The sequence below is a fragment of the Mesoplodon densirostris genome, chromosome 2 (assembly GCF_025265405.1).
Source record: "Mesoplodon densirostris isolate mMesDen1 chromosome 2, mMesDen1 primary haplotype, whole genome shotgun sequence".
Classification (NCBI taxonomy): Eukaryota; Metazoa; Chordata; class Mammalia; order Artiodactyla; family Ziphiidae; genus Mesoplodon; species Mesoplodon densirostris.
In genome coordinates this window covers 53955481-53979074 of record NC_082662.1, presented here as the reverse complement: position 1 = coordinate 53979074, position 23594 = coordinate 53955481, and the positions used below count along the sequence as shown (strand labels likewise).

The 23594-nt window shown below is 40.0% G+C and overlaps 1 protein-coding gene across 3 annotated transcripts in view; it reads right to left on the bottom strand.

Annotated features, from left to right (window-relative positions):
* Positions 1 to 23594, bottom strand: part of NFIA (nuclear factor I A) — a 386801-nt gene that overhangs the window by 102529 nt on the left and 260678 nt on the right. For all 3 annotated transcript variants that reach the window (XM_060089880.1, XM_060089882.1, XM_060089881.1), the window contains exon 6: positions 19321 to 19448. In XM_060089880.1, the coding sequence (XP_059945863.1) occupies positions 19321 to 19448 (128 nt within the window). The remainder of the gene's footprint in view (positions 1 to 19320; positions 19449 to 23594) is intronic.

Below are 23594 nucleotides of genomic sequence, written 5' to 3'. Positions count from 1 at the left end.
CTCTATAGAGTGTTTATTAGGAAAAGGTCTTTATGCACTATGAAAACAAAAAAGCAAACCACATTGGACTCTTTAAGTAGGCTGGCTACACCCAAGCCAAAGGACTATCTTCATATGTATCTAAACAGACAAAACTAGGTTCCTCTCCTATTTTTCATCTACTTACCAACCCTCAAATGACAACTGTCACCAACTGAATGTGAAAAACAATGAAATATTCGTACTGAATGTAAGTTGCTGAACCTCTCCCACAAGGGAGAGTTTATTTCTCTGGCTTTGGTCAACTTAAGACAACTATCAACTAGTCCAAGGGGCAGATAACGACATTTATAACAAATATATCTCTGCAAAAGTCTCTAAATGTGTGGCTAGGATATAAATTTATGTGACCCAATATAATAATTATGTGTTATAATGACTTTTTTTTAAAACTAAAGGCATGTTAAGGCTTCAGTGCCAATGGACAAACTCATAAAAATATCAAGCACATCAAAAGGAGAAGAGTTACCAGTTAAGTCTTTTGAGGATACGATTTCTTTTCTGAAGAAAAAAAGAAATCACCCACTGGCAAAAAGAACTCTTAAAATTAGAAGCAGGTGTCATTGCTATGAAGTGATAAATATCAAAGAATAGCTGGCCCTGAAAAGTATTCTTATGCATCCCATACTACTTTTAATCCTCGCACGTGTATTTTGACATCAGAACATGAAGCGCTGCTTATGTAAGTCCCTAAAGAGTGCTAAAACATGAGAGGTGCTGCACAGCCATTTTGAAAACCATCTCTTCGCTCAGGTTCACGAAATGGCTGAAAGGCAGGTGGCGAATTCTAACTGGCATTAAGTCACAAGCAATCATGATATCCTAGAATTCATTCATCTTAGAAGCTAATCACAGGGAAGTAATTTCTGGGTTGGGATAGCTAAAGCTGCAGAATAATCTGGTACTGCAGAGGACACTTCAGATTAGAAATGGATATTGGGTTGCCATTCCTTGAATTCCTAATGACTTGAGTGCAAGGATGCAAATGAAAACTTTACCTCTCATTAGATACAAAGTGGAAAATCCCTAGAGGTTGGCATGTTTCTTCAAAATGAAGGACAATAAGATGCTTGGACCACAGTAAAATCCGGAAGAGCTGGAGCATCATCTGAATGAACACTCACAGCTGTCTGTGAAGCCCTTCTCCACAGTGGCTGGAGACACTGGACCACAGCACAGAGTCCCTCACTCCAAACAGACCAGAGAACGAGGAACCAAAGTAACCCAGTATTTAAAAATCAAAAGCTTCAGAGGGGGATTTTTAATTGTTACAAAAGGGAGATCGGTAATACTTTACTCTGAAGAGGCAAGCTGCATAATTGTATTTAAATTGGTTCAGTTATTTTATCAGGGTTTAATATTTCATCACTTAGAAATAAAGTGACTTTTTTATTCCTGAAGTTTTCTCCTATTTGAGAGACATACTTTGTGATTCAGTGCAGGAAAGAACCCTCTCCATTTTAGTATTTGGTGGGTCGTTCAGGAATCCATCAGGAAACAGTCCCTGATTTACTACGTTGATGTGAGCGTTTCTCGTAATCTTCTAGGATGTAATTCACCCATCATCTCAATATGGGTGCCATGTCTTTGATTAATTGATGAGTTTATGATGTATTTGAAATCCTTGGATGGATAGAGTTGGATAAATAGGCATTATTGTAATCCTCCGCCGAGCAGGAAAGTGACTGGGGTGTGCACAGCCACATGAGAAACTGCTGCACAGCACGGGCGGAAAAGCTATTCCCTCCTGAGACCTGCGTGCACCTGAGGACTTCTTTCCTCCTTTTCTCCCCCATCCCCATCGAAAGCCCCTTAATTCTAGAGTATGAAAAACTGATTTTATTAAAAACAGTGGTGGCCAAAATAGAGAGAACTTTATTCCCATATAAACTGACAGTGTCATACTTGATTATTTAACATTTAAATAGAATCATCAGTATGTAGGACCGAGAGAGGGAAGTAAGTCTGCAAATAGTATTATCAGTGATCTGTATCACTTTTACAAATTGAACATATATGTACATATACACATTATATCTATACATATATGCACATATTTGTCACATATATACATATAAATATATAGCTACATATATAAGAATATATACAGATAGCTTAGAACAATGTATGGCCCATGGTAAGTGCTCAATAAACACTAGCCCTTTCTAATAAAACACTTATATATTTAAATTTTCAGCAGCATTCCAATGACAAAATACAAGTAAATTTATCTTTTATTGTTAATCAGATTGTGGTATTACTCATGTCTATGAAATATCTACATTGTGTTCATAGAATAGACCAGAGGAATTAGGAACACTTCTTTAAGAAGTATTTTTAATCTTTATATCAGAGGTTAAAACTACATTCTGTTTGAGTTCTACAAATATTTATTAGTAGTTATTAGATAAATAAAATCTGTTAGACAAAGGAAAGTCAACACAGGACATTCTTAGGTAAGTCTGATTATCTGCCTATCTATCTATCTATCTATCTATCTATCTATCTATATCTTTTGTTTCTTCTCTTCCAACTATACTTTCTGGTTACTTTTCCCTTTGGTGAATTTAATCTCAATTCAGAATAATTTTGTTTCCTCTAAGTCAATATTTGCTTAGATTCTGCCCATTTTCACTATCTACAAGTCAGAACACTGCTTTAGGAAGGCGTTGAGTCCATGGGTGCAGAAAGCTGTATCTTTTGCTGGAGTAGGATGGCATTGCCTTGTGTACTTCCAGAGTGTTTCCTAGCACATCAGCATTCTACCTGCTTCTCAGAGATAAAGAAAGATAAGACTCTGATAGTATGAAAGGGAGGAAACAGGGACCAGCATTCACTGATGCTCCTTTAATAATGGAATGGCTGATGCATCTGCTTTTTCAGTTACAGCAGAGGATGGTGGTCTAAGCCAACGATCAACTCCTAACCTATGTGACACTTAGCGTACTTGATACCTTGCAGAACTGGGTATTGGTTTAACCAGTTACCTGTCCTTCCTTCACTGGGCTAGAAGGTTTGTCTTACCTATTTTTATATGCCCTCTACCATCTTGCACAGTGCTTTATATATAACAGACGCAGACATGTATACTAGGGTTTCAATTTAATTTCATAGTATCTTAAACTCACATAGCACTTCAGCATTTTGAAAAAGGGATAGCTAATATCTGTATAAAGCTTTATGTTTATAAGTATACTTTACATTTATTAAAAATACTCCTATGTCCAGTGTCATGCACAGTACCTTTCACACAGCTGGTGCTTAATAAATGGTAGTTCCTGTTTTTATTATAATCTCATCTGATCTTTTCAAAACTGTGAGTTAGGAAGGCCAAGGTGTTTTATAGAACCCAATGTTACATATGAGGAAATGAAAATTCAGAGAAGTTGTTTGCTAAAAATTCCAGGCTTGTTCACGACAGAAGCCAAGAATTGGAGGCTTTTGAATCTTAATTGTACTTTTCTCCTCTTTATAATACATGCTACTTTTCTCTTATTTCCTCCCTCCCCAACAAGCCTATGAAGATTGTTGTGGGGCTTCCCTGGTGGTGCAGTGGTTGAGAGTCCGCCTGCCGATGCAGGGGACACGGGTTCATGCCCTGGTCTGGGAAGATCCCATATGCCACGGAGCGGCTGGGCCCGTGAGCCATGGCCGCTGAGTCTGCACGTCCGGAGCCTGTGCTCCGCAACAGGCGAGGCCACAACAGTGAGAGGCCCACGTACTGCAAAAAAAAAAAAAAAAAAAAAAAAAAAATTGTTGTGGCTGGAATAAAATTTGCTTCTTTTTTTTTTTTTTTTTTGGCTGCATTGTGTCCTTGTTGCTGTGCACGGGCTTCCTCTAGTTGCAGTGAGCAGGGGCTACTCTTCATTGAGGTGCGTGTGCTTCTCATTGCGGTGGCTTCTCTTGTTGAGAAGCATGGGCTCCAGGCGTGCGGGCTTCAGTAGTTAAGTTGTTGCATGTGGGCTCAGTACTTGTGGCACACGGGCTCTAGAGCACAGGCTCAAGTAGTTGTGGCGCACGGGCTTAGTTGCTCCGCGGCATGTGGGATCTTCCTGGGCCAGGGATCAAACCCCTGTCCCTGCATTGGCAGGCAGATTCTTAACCACTGCACCATCAGGGAAGTCCCTGAAATTTACTTTAAAGCTCCTCCTTACAATGTGCTAAATAAGGCCACTCAATGAGCCAGCTCTTTGCTACCTAAGACTCAGGGGCTGTACTAAAGACGGTGATAGGAACAGGGGAGGGAGGAAGATTTCACGTGTAAACCTAAGGTATAAGATACATTTTTCCTTCCTTCTTTCTAGCATACTTACACAGCTTCATTTTCAAACATGAAATAAAAAATTTGGCGACTTGGGTAATTTATTTACTCAGATAAGACCAGCTGAAATGCTGCATCTGTTTTCCTGGGAGCTTCTGTATTCACGAAATCGTGCATCTGAGTTCTCTGACCCAAGTCTAACTGTACTCATTCACTCAACAGATGTACGCAGCACTCTGCTTCCTGAGCACTTTGCCCTCCTCAGAGGACAAGATAAGACATGTGCGGTCCCCATCTTATTCTTTATTTAGTTATCCAACAAATCTTGGTTGAATGGTTACCATGTGCCAGGTACTATAACAGGCTTCAGGCATACAATGGTCATTTTTTGGACCATGTTCTACCATATCTACGTATTTGACAAACACACACCCACATATTAGTGTACATGCACATATGTGAGAAGAGTATTTCTTTTTTTCTAATAGGTAACGTTTTAGACTCCAATTAGAATAGGTTGTTTTAGCGCCCCTTTTTTGGCTTTAAAAAATAGCCTTGATAAAGAAAATTTGGATATTTTTGAAGGGTAGTTAAGGAATGCTCATTTTGTAATATAGCTTTCCTTTCATAACACCGTATTTAGATGAAATTTCTCTGCTAAAAGAGGCTCACTGAAGAGCAGGAACCCTTGTTACTGTAGTGGTGCTCCCTGGTGCACCAGCCTCTAAGAGCAAGTGCCAATACTAAAGAGATAATGGGAGACAACGTTGTCACATAATGATGATTTCCCACTGCTCTATAAATGTAGAAGAAAAGCCAAGACATTGATCCTATGGCAGCGTTCTGTAACAGTGACTCTTCCTATTACAGCAGGAGATTGTGGAAGATTTAATCATTTCCCCTAATACATGCCAGTACAGCTGAGCGTCCATGATCAATGTATTACTGTTACTAGTCTGCTGCCTTTTTATTGGCATCGATAATGGGGCTCTGCCTATGCTTCTCAGCTACAAGTTTATGTTGGCAAACTTCCCCCACTCCTACAACCAGTGAATGACTGTTGATAGTCAAATTAGGACTAGCAGGGTTGGGCATCCAAGTGAACTTATTATGGAGTACTGAAAACTACAATGAACCAACATAAGTCTGCAAAATCCAATTGTGCTTCTAGCAGTTGTGACACTGAACTCTGGTTCTAAATGTCCTGGGCTGCTGGTTCATGAGATGTTTACCAAATATTCTTCTGCAAATGCCTTTAAAAATGTATTTCCTGACTTAATAATTGTGATAAGGATAGACAGTATGCTATCACAGTGCTTAATTTTAACCTTCAAAAATGAGGACTGCTAAGCCTTTGGGAAGAAATCTATCTCTGAAAGAAGTTTATCTCTGAAAGTTTTTAAGAAAAGGACTACAGCTAAACTTACTACTTAACAAATTTGACTTTAAAACTTTTCACTGAACTGTTTAGAACTTCCAGCATCTTGGCTAAAGTAATGTTGTCTGTTAATAAGGTTTTACAATCACAAAATAATTGAAGGCATGCTAGAGTTCTGAATATCTTCCTACAAGAGAAAAATTAAGGAGTAAGAGGCTCCTGTTTTCAAACACAGAACTAAATTTCACTGAAAAAGCCCTATAACTTCATGTTTTTTCACAATAAAAAATATCTTTAACTGTGCTGAAATTGACTGGTATTTATATCTCACATGCAGAAAGGGGTGCAACTCAGTAATCCATGAAGCCCACTGAACCCTCGGATGAGTCAATTCTGGGGACACAGAAAACCTGAGAAGTTTCACAGGACAGCCACAAAGCTGGCTTGCAAGATATATGTATCTTAGAAAGAAAGGTATATGAAGAACACTTAAATTTATATATATACCAATGATTGAAAGGCTAAGAGACATCATGTCTCACTTTCAACTGTGTAAGCGTTTCTCATTTGGGTTCCAATGGAAACCCAGTTTCGTTGCCTCCTTTTGAGGACAGTGTCCCTAATTCTAAAGTCAGCTGTCTCCTTTTACTCCAATAGCATTTAATCCAACCACCATGAGCTGGGTAGGGTTTGTCTCTCTCAATAATTCTAATGATACTTCACATGATTAAAGGACATTAATTTTAACAAAGGACTTTGGCATTTGGAACAGAAGTTCAAGTTCATCATTTGATTGCTGTAACTTTGCGACAGAGATGGGGCGGAAACAACAGTGCCCATCTTACAGATGGTGACTGACAATGGAGGAAATCTGGTTTGCCCTTGAAGACAGGGACTTGACAGGGTCATCTTGTAACTACTCTGTACTATACACAGTCAGCACTTAATAAAGATTTAGTGACTTGGCTCGACTTGAACTATACTGATTAGATGACCAGCTCTTCTTCTCCATGCACTTCAACAGGAGGAAGATGAGAGACGCAGAAGAGAGAAGTTTCTTTAGTGTACTGAGGTATGAATCACTGGGTGAGGGTACCATCTTCTCTGATCTGTCTGAAAATAGGCTAGATTTCTATCTATCTAGAAGAGTGTTAAAGGCATTCCTACTTAAAGTAGGGAGAAAGCTTGGGGGAGCACAACACTGAAAGTTCAGGGTGCCGCTAGACAAGGCAATGATTGAGTGGTGAGAGCCTACATAAAGGAACAATCAGAGGAGGAGCCTAGATCAGGGCTTTTCAATCCCTAACATGTATAAGTATCACCTAGAGATCTTGCTAAAATTCTGTGGGCCTGGCTAGAGCCTGAGATTCTGTATTTCTAATAAGCTCCCAGGTGATGCTATGTTGCTGGCCCTCAGACCACACTTTGAATAGCAAGATTAGACCTCACGTGATACAGATCTCATAGTGCCTCATATGGGTGTTACTTATGCTTGTATAAAAGAAAATTTCACGTGGAAATCTTAAAATTTTCAGACATAAATCAGGAAGGTTACATAAAACATTCTATAAAGATTCACTGTTGGGATTCTTTTTTTTTTTTTTTTTTGGCGGTACGCGGGCCTCTCACCGCTGTGGCCTCTCCCGTTGCGGAGCACAGGCTCCGGATGCGCAGGCTCAGTGGCCATGGCTCACGGGCCCAGCCGCTCCGTGGCATGTGGGATCTTCCTGGACCGGGGCACGAACCCGTGTCCCCTGCATTGGCAGGCGGACTCTCAACCCCTGCACCACCAGGGAAGCCCTATTGGGATTCTTGATATAGAGCTTCTGGTAATGAATTATCTTTTTTTAAAAAAAAAGTATTATCTTAGAAGACAATAAAGTATTATCTTTTAAAGGAATACCCTTTAACGTGAGGGATACTTGTAATAAAATTTGATAACCCTACCACTTGTCAACAGGGCCCATGGTTGAGCCTTAGCAATTTTTTTGCTTACTACTTGCTAATAATTGGATTTGACTGAATAACAGCTTACAGATTGAGAATACAGTAAACATCAATTCTGAGAGAATTACGGTTGGCAAAATCTGCTTTCAGATTTATGGAAAGCACCCAAATTCCCTGCTTTATAGGCTTCATTCATTCACTCAATCAACATTTATTGAGTACCTATTATGTGGCAGACTGTCACGGATGCTGGGGGTTACAGCAGTGGAAAAGACAGACTCAGCCCCACTGCTCAGAGTGTATGTTCTAGAGGGAGAACATATGATAACAGGAGATAGTGGTATGAAGAAAGGAAAGCAAGCAGGGTTATGAATTATAGGATGATGCAAGATAAACAGCAGCTATTTCAGATCACTAGAAGCCTCTCTGATAATGTATTATTTGAACAAAGATCTGAATGCTGAGGATTGTTTGATTTTATGGGCAAAAAATGGTAGATATTTCACTTTGCTAACAGTTAATACCGTTTGCTCATATATTATATCCTATGTGTATTTAATAAACCCACATTCCTTCTCTGGCCTGGGTGCATGACAAGGGTTTGGGATAAGGAAAGTGGGGGATTTTTCAGGTCTTTCTGATGAGTAATTTTTAAAATTTTTTATTGTTATGCATTATATTTAAATACAAGCTCAGGACATGAGACCTTAAAATACAAGCATAAATGTTTATGGTAAAAGAGGTTATTTTGTCTTCTGGGTACAGAAGACAAAACTTATACTCCGAAAACAGATTTAGGTTGAAATTTGGATTCAGGATCCATAGGTTTACCATCTCTGTGGCGCTGGGCAAGTCACCTAATTTTTTATAATTCTCAGTTTCATCTCTACAGAGGCAAGCTCATTCTACTTGCATGATTTGGGGCAATTTAAAAAAAAACCAAAAAACCTGGTACACAGGAGGTACTTAAACAATTTATAACTATAATCATTACCATATATATGAAAGCACCATGTGCAGCGTCTGACCCAGTGTAGGCGCCTGCCTGTTGGTTTCCTTCCTATTTATTTGCATTATCAGTTCCTCTGCAATTTTTCATTTGTACAGATAAACAAGAGTTGATGGTATGTGCACTTTTGCTTGATAGAATTTCATAGGACTCATTTCATCAGTGCATGATTAGCTTCAAAGCTTCGAATCTAACCCAGTTTTGAGATAACTGGGAAACGAAACTAAGTGGAAAGAACAAATGCAGCATTGTAAGAGAAGCACAAGTCAGCTTGAGGTTGTCTGATGTTTTTAAACTAACATCATCTTTAATCTCCTATGCCCCTCTTCCCAGATAATAAGAGCTGTGCACTAAAAGTGCTGAGATAAACTAATGGGGAACAGGATACTACAAAAGACATTTGAAAGAGCCCATGTAATTTACTGCATGTCTGGTTTGTTTTACTTTCCAAAGCCTTCCTGTTGCTCCAGGAAATTTGTCTCTTCTGGCAACCTTCGGCCCTCTTTTGGCCGGGGAGCACTGAAAAAGCATTTGAGGGCAGGTAAACAAGATGCAAAGCTCTCTGAGTGAGGAATAAGTACAGGCCTTGCTTCCTGGGTCACATCTGAGGCATAAACAAAGTATCCTTTAGCACTTGCTTGAGAGAATTATCCCACATGTAGGCAACCACGAGGCTGCTGGTACCTTCAGATATACATAATGCCAAACAGGTTCTGAAGGTAATTTACATGCGTGAATCACTAAAAGCCTCCTACTCAATGAACTGTACCCCTGGGGAAAAGCTATGCAGGCCCGGATCAGTGTGGGAACAACATAAGGGTGTCCTCTGTTCCAAAAAGGGGATTGGGCTGGATGGAAAACCCCCCAAAAAGACCATCTGGCAGCATAAATTATCCATTTAAAATGGCTGGTGTGAGTTAATGACACCAAAGTCACCACGAACATGTACAACATCCTTCAGCTGAGTTTTAATGTCCCATCAGGCCATGTTTCAATTATGACTTTCTATGCTGAATATGGCCAAATGTAAATTTATTCACTGTCCTCCCCCACCCCCTGCACATATACCATGAAACTGCATTTTTCTGTAAAGAAATAGGGATAGAGAATGGAGCATCAGTGCAGGAATACAGTATAATTGTGGGGGATTTCCCTAAAAATATAAATTTCTTTCTTAGAGAACCCCCCTACAAATATACACTCTCTCTCTCTCTCTCTCTCTCTCGCTCTCTCTCTCTCTATATATATATATATACACACACACATATATATGTATAGTATATACAGTATATTATACTATATGTACATATATGCTATATACATATAGTATAATATGTAGTATTATTACCATATATCTATATCTGTATCTATATCTATATCTATATATATCTCCTCCCAAAAAGGATTTAGCCATTAAATTTTAGTTATTTAATGACCACAAAGGATATAGGTATTGAGATGTTAAAATTTATGGTCATTTGAATCGTGACATGCAGACAAGAATAGAATTACTCTGAATAAAAGAGTCACTAGGTCAAGGCACTCTATATTCAATGTACTCCCACTGCCCCCAGATGTGCCCCAAAGGAATCTACCTTGACAGGACAGGCTTATGGTGGAGGAGCTTCATGTACATAGACATAATGAAGCACCTCAGTCTGTATAAAACCACATCAGTATGACCCTCAAGCACAATGTCCCAAACTTATATATTTTGATTCTGATTTTCAGCAAAGCAGGTAAACGGGCCAGGACTTTAATTGACCTTTTAAAAAGAGTTCAAAGAACATTTAGATCTGCAAATTTTTTAATAGCACATAAGCTTCTCATTGGCACTATCCTGAGGTCGCGCTGATGATGCATTTGGCAGCCTGGGTGGTCAGCATGTTCATTTAGGCCTGGGTGTATTTCTTAGTCGCTTTCAGCAAATGGGCATGATATCAGTGTGGAGTGAAGCTGATGTGTGGCCTTTGTAGAAGACCCACCACACCTTGAATGCTGTGTTGATGACACTTAGAAAACGGTAGCACCAGAGGCTAATTCCCCATCCTTGTGCCTCCCATGTCACCACATAATGATCTTCTTCTTTTTTTTTCTTTTAAATAAGCTTTATTTTTTATTTTTTATTTTTTATTTTTATTTTTATTTATTTATTTTTTTTTTTTTGCGGTATGCGGGCCTCTCACTGTTGTGGCCTCCCCCGTTGCGGAGCACAGGCTCCGGACGCGCAGGCTCTGGACGCGCAGGCCCAGCGGCCACGGCTCACGGGCCCAGCCGCTCCGCGGCATATGGGATCCTCCCAGACCGGGGCACGAACCCGTATCCCCTGCATCGGCAGGCGGACTCTCAACCACTTGCGCCACCAGGGAGGCCCAAGCTTTATTTTTTAAAAACTCTAGATTTACAGAAAAAAATGTGACGACAGTACAGAGAGTTCTCACATACCCACACCCAGTTTCCCCTGCTACAGACACTTTGCATTACTATGGTATGTTTATTACAATTAGTGAATCAATACGGATACATTATTTAAGTTCACACCTGATTCCCATCCTTTCAGTTTTTAACCACTGTCCTTTTCCTGTTCCAGGATCCCATCCAGCACCACACACTACATTTTGGGGTCATGCATCTTTGGCCTCTCGAGGCTGTGGTAGTTAGTCAGACGTTCCTTATATTTGATGACCTTGACAGTTTGCAGAGTAGTGGTCAAATATATTGTACAGTGAGTCTCAACTAGTACTTGTCTGATGTCCTTTTCATGGTTAGTCTGGGGTTATACTTTTTTTTTTTTTTAAATACAGCAGGTTCTTATTAGTTATCTATTTTATACATATTAGTGTATACATGTCAATTCCCATCTGCCAATTCATCCCACCACCACCCCCGCACTGCTTTCCCCCCTTGGTGACCCTACGTTTGTTCTCTATGTCTGTGTCTCTATTTCTGCCTTGCAAACTGGTTCTTCTATACCATTTTTCTAGATTCCACATATATGCGTTAATATATGATATTTGTTTTTCTCTTTCTGACTTACTTCACTCTGTATGACAGTCTCTAGGCCAATCCACATCTCTACAAATGACCCAATTTCATTCCTTTTTATGTCTGAGTAATATTCCATTGTATATATGTACCACTTCTTCTTTATCCATTCATCTGTCGATGGGCATTTCTATGACCTGGCTATCATAAATATTGCTGCAATGAACACTGGGGTGCATGTGTCTTTTTGAGTTATGGTTTTCTCTGGGTATATGCCCAGTAGTGCGATTGCTGGGTCATATGGTAATTTTATTTTTAGTTTTTTAAGGAACTTCCATACTGTTCTCCATAGTGGCTGTATCAATTTACATTCCCACCAACAGTGCAAGAGGGTTTCCTTTTCTCCACATCCTCTCCAGCATTTGTCGTTTGTAGATTTTCTGATGATGCCCATTCTAACTGGTATGAGGTAAGACCTCACTGTAGTTTTTTTTGTTTTGTTTTAATTAATTAATTTTATTTTTTTAAATTTTGGCTGTGTTGGGTCTTTGTTGCTGTGCATGGGGGTTTCTCTAGTTGCAGTGAGCGGGGGCTACTCTTCATTGCAGTGCATGGGCTTCTCATTGCGGTGGCTTCTCTTGTTGCAGAGCACGGGTTCTAGGCATGCAGGCTCAGTAATTGTGGCACATGGGCTTAGCTGCTCCACAGCATGTGGGATCTTCCTGGACCAGGGCTTGAACCCATGTCCCTTGCATTGGCAGGCAAATTCTTAACAGCTGTGCCACCAGCGAAGCCCCCTCACTGTAGTTTTGATTTATATTTCTCTAATAACTCATGATGTTGAGCAGCTTTTCATGTGCCTTTTGGCCATCTGTATGTCTTATTTGGAGAAATGTCTATTTAGGTCATCTGCCCATTTTTTGACTGGGTTGTTTGTTTTCTTAATATTGAGTTGCATGAGCTGTTTATAGATTTTGGAGATTAATCCTTTGCCCATTGATTCGTTTGCAAATATTTTCTCCCATTCTGAGGGTTGTCTTTTCATCTTGTTTATAGTTTCCTTTGCTATGCAAAAGCTTTTTAAGCTTCATTAGGTCCCATTTGTCTATTTTTGTTTTTATTTCCATTACTCTAGGAGGTGGGTCAAAAAAGATCTTGCTGGGATTTATGTCAAAGAGTGCTCTTCCTATGTTTTCCTCTAAGAGTTTTATAGTCTCTGGTCTTACATTAGGGTCTTTAATCCATTTTGAGTTTATTTTTGTGTACGGTGTTACGGAGTGTTCTAATTTCATTCTTTTACATGTAGCTGTCCAGTTTTCCCAGCACCACTTATTGAAGATGCTGTCTTTTCTCCATTGTATATCCTTGCCTCCTTTGTCATAGACTAGTTGACCATATGTGTGTGGATTTATCTCTGGGTTTTCTATCCTGTTCCATTGATCTATATTTCTGTTTTTGTGCCAGGACCATATTGCCTTGATTACTGTAGCTTTGTACTATAGTCTGAAGTCAGGGATTTTGATTCCTCCATCTCCGTTTTTTTTCCCTCAAGATTGCTTTGGCTATTCGGGGTCCTCTGTGTCTCCATACAAATTTTAAGATTTTTTGTTCTAGTTCTGTAAAAATGCCATTAGTAATTTGATAGGAATTGCACTGAATCTGTAGATTGCTTTGGGTAGTATAGTTACTTTCACAATATTGATTCTTCCAATCCAAGAACATGGTATATCTCTGTGTCTGTTTGTGTCATCTTTGATTTCTTTCATCAGTGTCTTATAGTTTTCTGAGCACAGGTCTTTTACCTCCTTAGGTAGGTTTATTCCTAGGTATTTTATTCTTTTTGTTGCAATGGTGAATGGGATTGTTTTCTTAATTTCTCTTTCCGACCTTTTGTTGTTAGTGTATAGGAATGCAAGAGATTTCTGTGCATTAATATTGTATTCTGCAACTTTACCAAATTCATTGATTAGCTCTAGTAGTTTTCTGGTGGCATCTTTAGGAATCTCTATGTATAGTATCATGTCATCTGCAACAGTGACAGTTTTACTTCTTCTTTCCAATTTGTATTCCTTTTATTTATTTTTCTTCTCTGATTGCTGTGGCTAGGACTTCCAAAACTATGTTGAATAATAGTGGCGAGAGTGGACATCTTGTCTTGTCCCTGATCTTAGAGGAAATGCTTTCAGTTTTTCACCATTGAGAATGATGTTAGCTCTGGGTTTCTCATATATGGCCTTTACTATGTTGAGGTAGGTTCCCACTATGCCCACTTTCTGGAGAGTTTTTATAATAAATGGGTGTTGAATTCTGTCAAAAGCTTTTTCTGCATCTATTGAGATGATCGTATTGTTTATATTCTTCAGTTTGTTAATATGGTGTGTCACACTGATCGATTTGCATGTACTGAAGAATCCTTGCATCCCTGGGATAAATCCCACTGGATCATGGTGTATGATCCTTTTAATGTGTCGTTGGATTCTGTTTGCTAGTATTTGGTTTAGGATTTTTGCATCTATATTCATCAGTGATATTGGTCTGTAATTTTCTTTTTTTGTAGTATCTTTGTTTGGTTTTGGTATCAGGGTGATGGTGGCCTCATGGAAAGAGTTTGGGAGTTTTCTTTCCTCTGAAATTTTTTGGAAGAGTTTGAGAAGAATGGGTGTTAGCGCTTCTCTAAATGTTTGATAGAATTCACCTGTGAAGCCATCTGGTCCTGGACTTTTGTTTGTTGGAAGATTTTTAATCACAGGTTCAATTTCTTTACTTATGATTGGTCTGTTCATGTTTTCTACTTCTTCCTGGTTCAGTCTTGGAAGGTTATAACTTTCTAAGAATTTGTCCATTTCTTCCAGGTTGTCCATTTTATTGGCATAGAGTTGCTTGTAGTAGTCTCTTAGGATGCTTTGTATTTCTGCGGTGTCTGTTGCAACTTCTCCTTTTGCATTTCTAATTTTATTGATGTGAGTCCTCTCCCTCTTTTTCTTGATGAGTATGGCTTATGGTTTATCAATTTTGTTTATCTTCTCAAAGAACCAGCTTTTAGTTTTATTGATCTTTGCTATTGTTTTTTTTATTTCTATTTCATTTATTTCTGCTCTGATCTTTATGATTTCTTCCCTTCTACTAACTTTGGGTTTTGTTTGTTCTTCTTTCTCTAGTTCCTTTAGGTGTAAGGTTAGATTGTTTATTTGAGATTTTTCTTGTTTCTTGAGGTAGGCTTGTATTGCTATAAACTTCCCTCTTAGAACTGCTTTTGCTGCATCCCATAGGTTTTGGATCATCGTGTTTTCGTTATCATTTGTCTCTAGGTGTTTTTTTATTTCCTCTTTGATTTCTTCAGTGATCTCTTGGTTATTTAGTAACATGTTGTTTAGCCTCCATGTGTTTGTGTTTTTTACATTTTTCCCCCTGTAATTTATTTATTTATTTATTTATTTTTGCAGTATGTGGGTCTCTCACTGTTGTGGCCTCTCCCGTTGCGGAGCACAGGCTCCGGACGCACAGGCTCAGCAGCCATGGTTCATGGGCCCAGCTGTTCCGCGGCATGTGGGATCCTCCCGGACTGGGGCATGAACCCGTGTTCCCTGCATCGGCAGGCAGACTCTTAACCACTGCGCCACCAGGGAAGCCCCCCGTGTAATTTATTTTTAATCTCATAGCATTGTGGTCAGAAAAGATGCTTGATATGTTTTCAATTTCCTTAAATTTACCGAGGCTTGATTTGTGACCCAAAATGTGATCTATACTGGAGAATGTTCCGTGTGCACTAGAGAAGAAAGTGTAATGTGCTGTTTTTGGATGAAATGTCCTATAAATATCAATTTAATCTATCTTGTCTATGTGTCATTTAAAGGTTTTGTTTGCTTATTAATTTTCTGTCTGGATGATCTGTCCATTGGTGTAAGTGAGGTGTTAAAGTCCCCCATTATTATTGTGTTACTGTCAATTTCCTCTGTTATAGCTGTTAGCATTTGCCTTATATATTGAGGTGCTCCTATGTTGGGTGCATACATATTTATAATTGTTATATCTTCTTCTTGGATTGATCCCTTGATCATTACGTAGCATCCTTCCTTGTGTCTTGTAACATTCTTTATTTTAAAATCTATTTTACCTGCTATGAGTATTGCTACTTCAGCTTTCTTTTGATTTCCATTTGCATGGAGTATCTTTTTCCTTCCCCTCACTTTCAGTCTGTCTGTGTCCCTAGGTCTGAAGTGGGTCTCTTGTAGACAGCATATATATGGGTCTTATTTTTGTATCCATTCAGTGAGCCTGTGTCTTTTTGTTGGAGCATTTAATCCATTCACATTTAAGGTAATTATCAATATGTATGTTCCTATTACCATTTTCTTAATTGTGTTGAGTTTGTTTTTGTAGGTCCTTTTCTTCTCTTGTGTTTTCCACTTAGAGAAGTTCCTTTAGCATTTGTTATACAGCTGGTTTGGTGGTGCTGAACTCTTTTAGCTTTTGCTTGTCTGTAAAGCTTTTGATTTCTCTGTCAAATCTGAATGAGATCCTTGCCGGGTAGAGTAATCTTGGTTGTAGGTTCTTCCCTTTCATGACTTTAAATATATGGTGCCACTCCCTTCTGGCTTGCAGAGTTTCTGCTGAGAAATCAGCTGTTAACCTTATGGGAGTTCCCTTGTATGTTATTTGTCATTTTTTCCTTGTTGCTTTTAATAATTTTTCTTTGTCTTTAATTTTTGTTAATTTGATTACTACACGTCTCAGCATGTTTCTCCTTGGGTTTATCCTGCCTGGGACTCTCTGTGCTTCCTGGACTTGGGTGGCTATTTCCTTTCCCATGTTAGGGAATTTTCAGTGATAATCTCTTCAAATATTTTCTCGGGTCCTTTCTCTCTCTCTTCTTTTGGGACCCCTATAATGCAAATGTTGGTGTGTTTAATGTTTTCCCAGAGGTCTCTTAGGCTGTGTTCACTTCTTTTCACTCTTTTTTCTTTATTGTGTTCTGCAGCAGTGAATTCCACCATTCTGTCTTTCAGGTCACTTACCCTTTCTTCTGCCTCAGTTATTCTGCTACTGATTCCTTCTAGTGTATTTTTCATTTCAGTTACTGTATTGTTCATCTCTGTTTGTTTGTTCCTTAATTCTTCTAGGTCTTGGTTAAATATTTCTTGCATCTTCTCGATCTTTGCCTCCATTCTTTTTCCAAGGTCCTGGATCATCTTCACTATCATTATTCTGAATTCTTTTTCTGGAAGGTTGCCTATCTCCACTTCATTTAATTGTTTTTCTGGAGTTTTATCTTGTTCTCTGGTACACAGCCCTCTCCCTTTTCATTTTGTCTGTCTTTCTGTGAATGTGGTTTTTGTTCCACAGGCTGAAGGACTGTAGTTCTTCTTGCTTTTGCTGTCTGCCCTCTGATGGATGAGGCTAGCTAAGAGGCTTGTGCAAGCTTCCTGATGGGAGGGGCTGGTGGTGGGTAGAGCTGGGTGTTGCTCTGGTGGGCAGAGCTCAGTAAAACTTTAATCCACTTGACTGTTGATGGGTGGGGCTGGGTTCCCCCCTGTTGGTTGTTTGGCCTGAGGCAACCCAACACTGGAGCCTACCTGGGCTCTTTGGTGGGCCTAATGACAGACTCTGGGAGGGCTAATACCAAGGAGTACTTCCCAGAACTGCTGCCAGTGTCCTTGTCCCCATGGTGAGCCACAGCCACCCCCCACCTCTGCAGGAGACCATCCAACATTAGCAGGTAGGTCTGGTTCAGTCTCCTACAGGGTCACTGCTCCTTCCCCCTGGGTCCTGATGCACACACTACTTTGTGTGTACCCTCCAAGAGTGGAGTCTCTGTTCCCCCCAGTCCTGTCAAAGTCCTGCAGTCAAATCCCGCTAGTCTTCAACGTCTGATTCTCTGGGAATTCCTTCTCCCATTGCCAGACCCCCAGGTTGGGAAGCCTTACGTGGGGCTCAGAACCTTCACTCCAGTGGGTGGACTTCTGTGGCACAACTGTTCTCCAGTTTGTGAGTCATCCACCCAGCGGTTATGGGATTTGATTTTATTGTGATTGCGCCCCTCTGGCCATCTCATTGCAGCTTCTCCTTTGTCTTTGGATGTGGGGTATCTTTTCTGGTGAGTTCCAGTGTCTTCCTGTTCATGACTGTTCAGCAATTAGTTGTGAATCTGCTGCTCTCACAAGAGGGAGTGAGTGCACATTCTTCTACTCCGCCATCTTGAACCAATCTCCCCTAAAAATCTTCTTATGTGTCTCTTCCCCACCCCCACTGTGAATTCCTTGAAAGCAGGAGCCATAGCCTTCCCATTCATCCTTGAGTTCCCAGAACCAGGCATAGTTCCTCATTATGAGAAAAGTTCCCAGTGAAGGTGTGAGCGAATGAATGAATGAGTTGGGTGGAAATATTAGGTAGAAGTAAGGCAAAGTGAAATTTCTGCATTTTAGTAAAGTGAACAAGATAAAGGACTCAGACAGTGGGGCCTGAGGTTTTGTTTTGTTTTTGATTATCATATAGCAAAACTGCCTGAGGGTTCAGGAGTGGAAGGCATACTTTTCTATGAATGTTAGCACATGTATAGATTCCTGTCCATCACCACCACAAACAGGATACAGCACAGTTCCATCATCCCTCAAATCTCCCTTGTGCTATTTCCTTTATAGTCACACCCTCTGAGGATTCTCTTTTGATATGTTAGAGAGGAGAGAAAAAAGTTAAGATTTGAAGATGAAGGGGTTCAGAGATTTTCTTGGCGCTTGTCTGTCTTTGCAGGGAATTACTCTGAGGCACGGGCTGGGGAAATTTTTTCAAACTTACGTACTAGGTGTGATTCATAGACAGGTTATGTATATTACCTCATTTAATTCTCAAGAGCACTGACATAGCTATTATTATTGACAGATTATAAAAATGGGGACAATCAGTTTCAGAGAGGTTAGGTAATTTGCCCATAATCACACAGCCAGCAGGAGCTGGAGTCAGGATTACACTCTGCCTGTCTTTTTCCAAAGCCCACTCTATTCTCTACAGCATTTGACTTTGCATATCGAGGAAGCCACTGGAGAAGATTTTCCCTTGCCCATGTGGAGGTTAGACACTGAGAAAAGTTTCAAAAAGCTTCTGCTATCGGAATTAGTCACATTACTCAAGACTCCAGAGCCAAGACTGAACTACCCCAGGAGGTTAAACTAGCAGTCATCATTTGCTTAGTCCATGAAAGAGGGATATAAAGATAGCTGTTCCTTTTAAATAGAAAAAGAATCATGATGAAATCCAGTAACAGGAAAACATATTTAAAAGTCTCCTCACTTTATAAAGATCCAAATACAAGCTATCACACAGGGAACCCACTCTACCTTTCTAATGTTATCAACGTAGTTGAAAAAGTTGATAGATTTTTATTTTGATTATTAAAAGATAAAACCAGACCCAAAAGACAATTAGTATAAAATGAAAGCAAAGGCAAATGGAATGCTGGATTGCAGTGTAGGTGAAAAGATGTAAGAGTAGAAAACCCTACACACCATTCTCAGTCTCTCTTCTCAGTTAAATGGCATCCTTTCACTACCACCCTTTCATAAAAGCAGCAGTCAGGTACAAACACGTGTTCACGTGGAAAAAGTCCACTGCTCTGAGCTTGCTGCGTTCCCTTTATGCCTGGCGTGGGCTCCCACGTATCCTGGACTTTACAGGGGTGGCTGCAAGCCCACTGCCCAGCCCGCTTACCTGGCTCCACTTCATGCCACCCGCTGGACTGACTTCCGCTCCCCGGGGAGCGCCCTTGGCCTGTGTAAAATGGCTCTTCACCAGGACTGTCCATTTCATCCTCCACAGACTTGAGGCGCTTTGTGGAGCTGAAATAACAAACGGGGACATGTTTAAAAGTCATCCAAAGCACCTTTCTCCTGGACATGGCATCTCTGGTGGAAAGAAAGCCAAGGGAGGAAGCAGTTGGGCAACTCAGTGTAGTTCATGGTCTCTCTTTCGGCTCTTGTTCAGTTTAGTGAGTCACTGGATGTGGAACAAAGTCTTGGGTCTGTGTTGTTCCAAGCGTCTGGGTTTGATTTTTATTGTCACTTGAGTTTCTGCTGCCCCCCACCTCCAGTTCCTTTTTCCTTTGAGGAACGGGTGGCTGGCTCCCGCTCCTGTCTCCACCTGGAAGAGTCAGTAGTAAGCTCACATTTGCATCTCCTAGAGCAGTGGCTGGGGCATAGCCGTCAGCAATGTCCCTAGACATCAATTCAATCCCTTCTGCCACCCCAGAAAGGAGAAAAATCAGGGCGCATGACCCTTGAAGAAAAGCTCGGATTGCTGTTTGGTTTTTTGCCATGTTTTCTCATCTTCCATTTAGATCTGTTCATTTAAAACATACTTATTGCACAGTGACAGCAGTCCAGGTACTGATCTGGGCACTAGAGATAAAACAGTGAATAAACAAGATAAAAATAGAAGGAAGGAGTACACTTCCTTGTGTGAATAGGGACATGGAAACAAGCGTGACCCAGTGACTTTTATGCACTTTCTCTACAACAAAATTACCAAAATGAAATTCTATGCCATCAGGGTGGGGATTTTTTAGTTTTGCATAGGTATGGTTGGGACATTTCCAGAATATATTCCATTTTCTACCAGGTAAAGGACTGAATTTTTTTTCCTCTCAATTTGAGACTTCAGGAGTTAAAAGGTAGTGAAATGCTACATGTTGCTGATGTTGTTCTCATTGTGTTAACTGATTATGTCACTAACATACCAGAATTGGTAGATTTTATACTTGGTGCAACTGCTTGTTGGGAAATCTCCTCCTCCTGTGTCAGGGTACAGAATTTTTAATATGTGTTCATTCATCAGACACTTATTGTGCACCTCCTGCATGCCAGGTGTTGTGCTAAATGCTGCTATATTGAAATAAATCAGACATAACCCCTGTCTCCATGGGGTTTAGAATCTCGTGGATGAAGACAGAGAGGTAAACAAAATTGTGCAAAGAGAAATACAGGTATGATGATGGAACCACACAGAGGTTATAGTGGGTTCTTTGAAGGAGTTAGGAAAAGTGATACACAGGGAAGGTCGGGAAAGGCTTCCCATAGGAGATGCTTCCTGAACTGTCTGTAAGAGAGTGTCAGGAGATGGGGTAGAAAGGACAGGGCAGAGACAGGCTGTTATTCAGCTGATGCACCCCTCAGGCAGCCATTCTCGATTTTAAAATACTGAAATACTTCTTTACCAGTTGGCAAAGTGCCACTGTCCCATGCCCCATACATTTCCCCCAACCCTGTCATCCCATCTTTGCACCAGAACAGACTCATGATCCCAAACCTAAAGGGTTAAGGTTTGACACATCAAGGGGGCATTCCAGGACTTCACACTGTGGCAGGGCAGGTCTGTCCTAAGTGGTATGCTTGAGTCACACAGGTTATCTGCTATTTTGAACATCACTCCAGGAGGGAGGTGTATATCAGGCAGTAACAACACCATGAGCAGAGTGTGACACATGCAGAGAACTGGCAGGTGTTTGCTATGGCTGAAGTAGCAGGAGGGGCAGAGCAAAAGAAGGGGATAGGGGTGATTGATAGAAGATATTGTATGTCTGGACTTATCCTATAAGCAATGGAGACTCCCTGAAAAAGTCTAAACAGGGAGTGACATCAGAGTCATCTGTTAGAAAGGTCACTCTGGTAGTTGCACAGATGATGGCTTCTGAAAAGCAAAGGGAAAAGAAGGGGATGGAACCTTCCCCCAGGGAGAGATTTAAGAGGCTACTGCAGCAACCTGAGTAAAAAAATGCAGAAGGCCCAGTTCAAGGCATGAATTTCTAGTTATTCAATTTGGCATTCCAGGATTCTTAGTCTTTAAGCTCTAATTTCATTGAAGCCAGACCACAGGAAAGCAACATATCTGTAGCATGCTAGCTTAGTACCCAAAGGAAAAACCTTTAATAGCTTATTTAATGTTCTTTGCTTGGCTTTCCTTGAAGTTCAATGAAAAAGAGCCACTCAAAGAACTTTTCTGTATTTTATGTAAAACTGCATCTAATAGAAGTCCTTTATAAAAGGATATACACACAAAAATTCCTCCTAATACATAAAACCAGAAAAAATATGGTCTCTTTAAATGCATTTCTACTGTTTCCTTTTATTAGCAAATGCACATTATATAACCTAGTGTTTCCCCTTCTTGCCTTGGCAACCAGGAATTTCAGGGCTAAACGTAAGGCATAATTCTGGGTTCACGTTCCTGATATAATAATCTCTCCTATCTTTCCACATGGTTTCTGTCCTCTCTATATTTAATACTATCTGTTGTGTTTTTAAATTGAAAGCCGCTTGAAATAATTTTGGAAGTTGGAAGAATACAAATTGGAAACAAAATATTTTCCTTATGTTCCTTGGCAAATAAAAGGTAAGACATGCATATTCTGATAAAACTGTGAGATCTGTGGGGAAGGAGACTATCAGGTTTTTTGTTTTTTGTTATCTCTAGTGCCTATCACAGTATCTGACTAATAACAGATGCTCAAAAACTGCTGAATTGGGCTACAGATTTATTTATTTATTTATTTATTTTTGGGCTACAGATTTAGAAACAGTCATATGAGTACTTGTGACAAGGATTCGCCCAAGTGTCATGACTCAGTGAGATCCCACCCAAAAGGCCAACTTCACTGCCCGTCATTCTCCCATTATTAATACTTCTCTGAGTTTCTAAAGCTTTTGATTTCCTTGGTGTCCTCTAATGAAACGCAAATACTCATGCAGTTATTAAATCCTAAAGGTGAAAAAATGTGTAGATATTAGCTGACCCCGTAGTTTGAAAGCAAGGACTGTCAAGGGTTGATACAGGATAAATGTTTGGAAGTGGCGACACAGGTTGGAGGAGAGAACAGGATGCAGGAGGGAAGGAAATTAGAAGTGCCAGGAAGGACGAGTGGAGGGCTTCCAAGACAAAGTTTACTGACTTCACAAACTTGACAGTTGATTTATCTCGATGAAGTTCTTTGGGATTAAAAAAGTATACACTATCCCAATTTTTACACTACCCTTCTATGATTCTGCAGATGTTTACTATGAAGGGGTACAGAACCTACAGTTAATGCTTATCAGTCTTCTTTGTTTTTTAAAATTTAGAAATGAATCAGTCATTAATTTTGGTTTCTTGCTCTTGACTTTCTAACACACTGATTCTACTCTCCCAGAAACATCTGAGGAGCACTGGAAAGGACCAGTAAGATCTCTATATAAGAGGGAGGATAAATACTCTTCCAAGCAGTCTCTCTTGTCTGTGGAATTTGTTTTGTTCCTATCAATTCTACCTAGAAATTAAGGTAAGACTACTACCTTCATTCCAAATATTTGCTTAATTCCTACTACGTACAAAGCCTAGAAGCTTTACCCTGTCCCCACAAAACAGCAAAACACATCTTTCCTGAGTGTTCCTAGTGCCCTGAACTGACAATCTCCATTCATTTGTTAGTCTCTACCTCGAGATTGCAAAGCTCCTGTACTTGACTTTATATCCACAGTGCCTAGGACAATATCCTTGGGACCTAGTAAATGTTTGTTGCTGATTTAGAAGACTTAGACACTGTTCTCTAAGGGATTTACAGTCCAGATGGGGAAGCAGGACCTGTACATACCTCAAAGATGATAATAATAATTCAAAATAGTAAATGCTAAGTGTCCAGGAAAAGTAGAGATGCTGGGTATTCCTTTCTGGGGGCTTCCCATTTAACTGTTCCTTACTAAAAGAGTGAGCCTCATTCCTAAGAGGATTCAGTGTGAAAAGAGCATGGTTTTAAATTTTCAACAGACCTGAGTTTGAATGTAGACTCTGCCATTTACTTGGTCTGTCACCTTGGGCAAGTTACTTAACTTCTCTGAGCTCTAGGCTGACCCACTGTTAAATGGCAACACTGTCTATAATGTAAAATTACTGTGAAGATTAACTCATATCAGGGATGTAAAGCACCTAATACAGTGCCTGCCACAGAGCAGGTGACC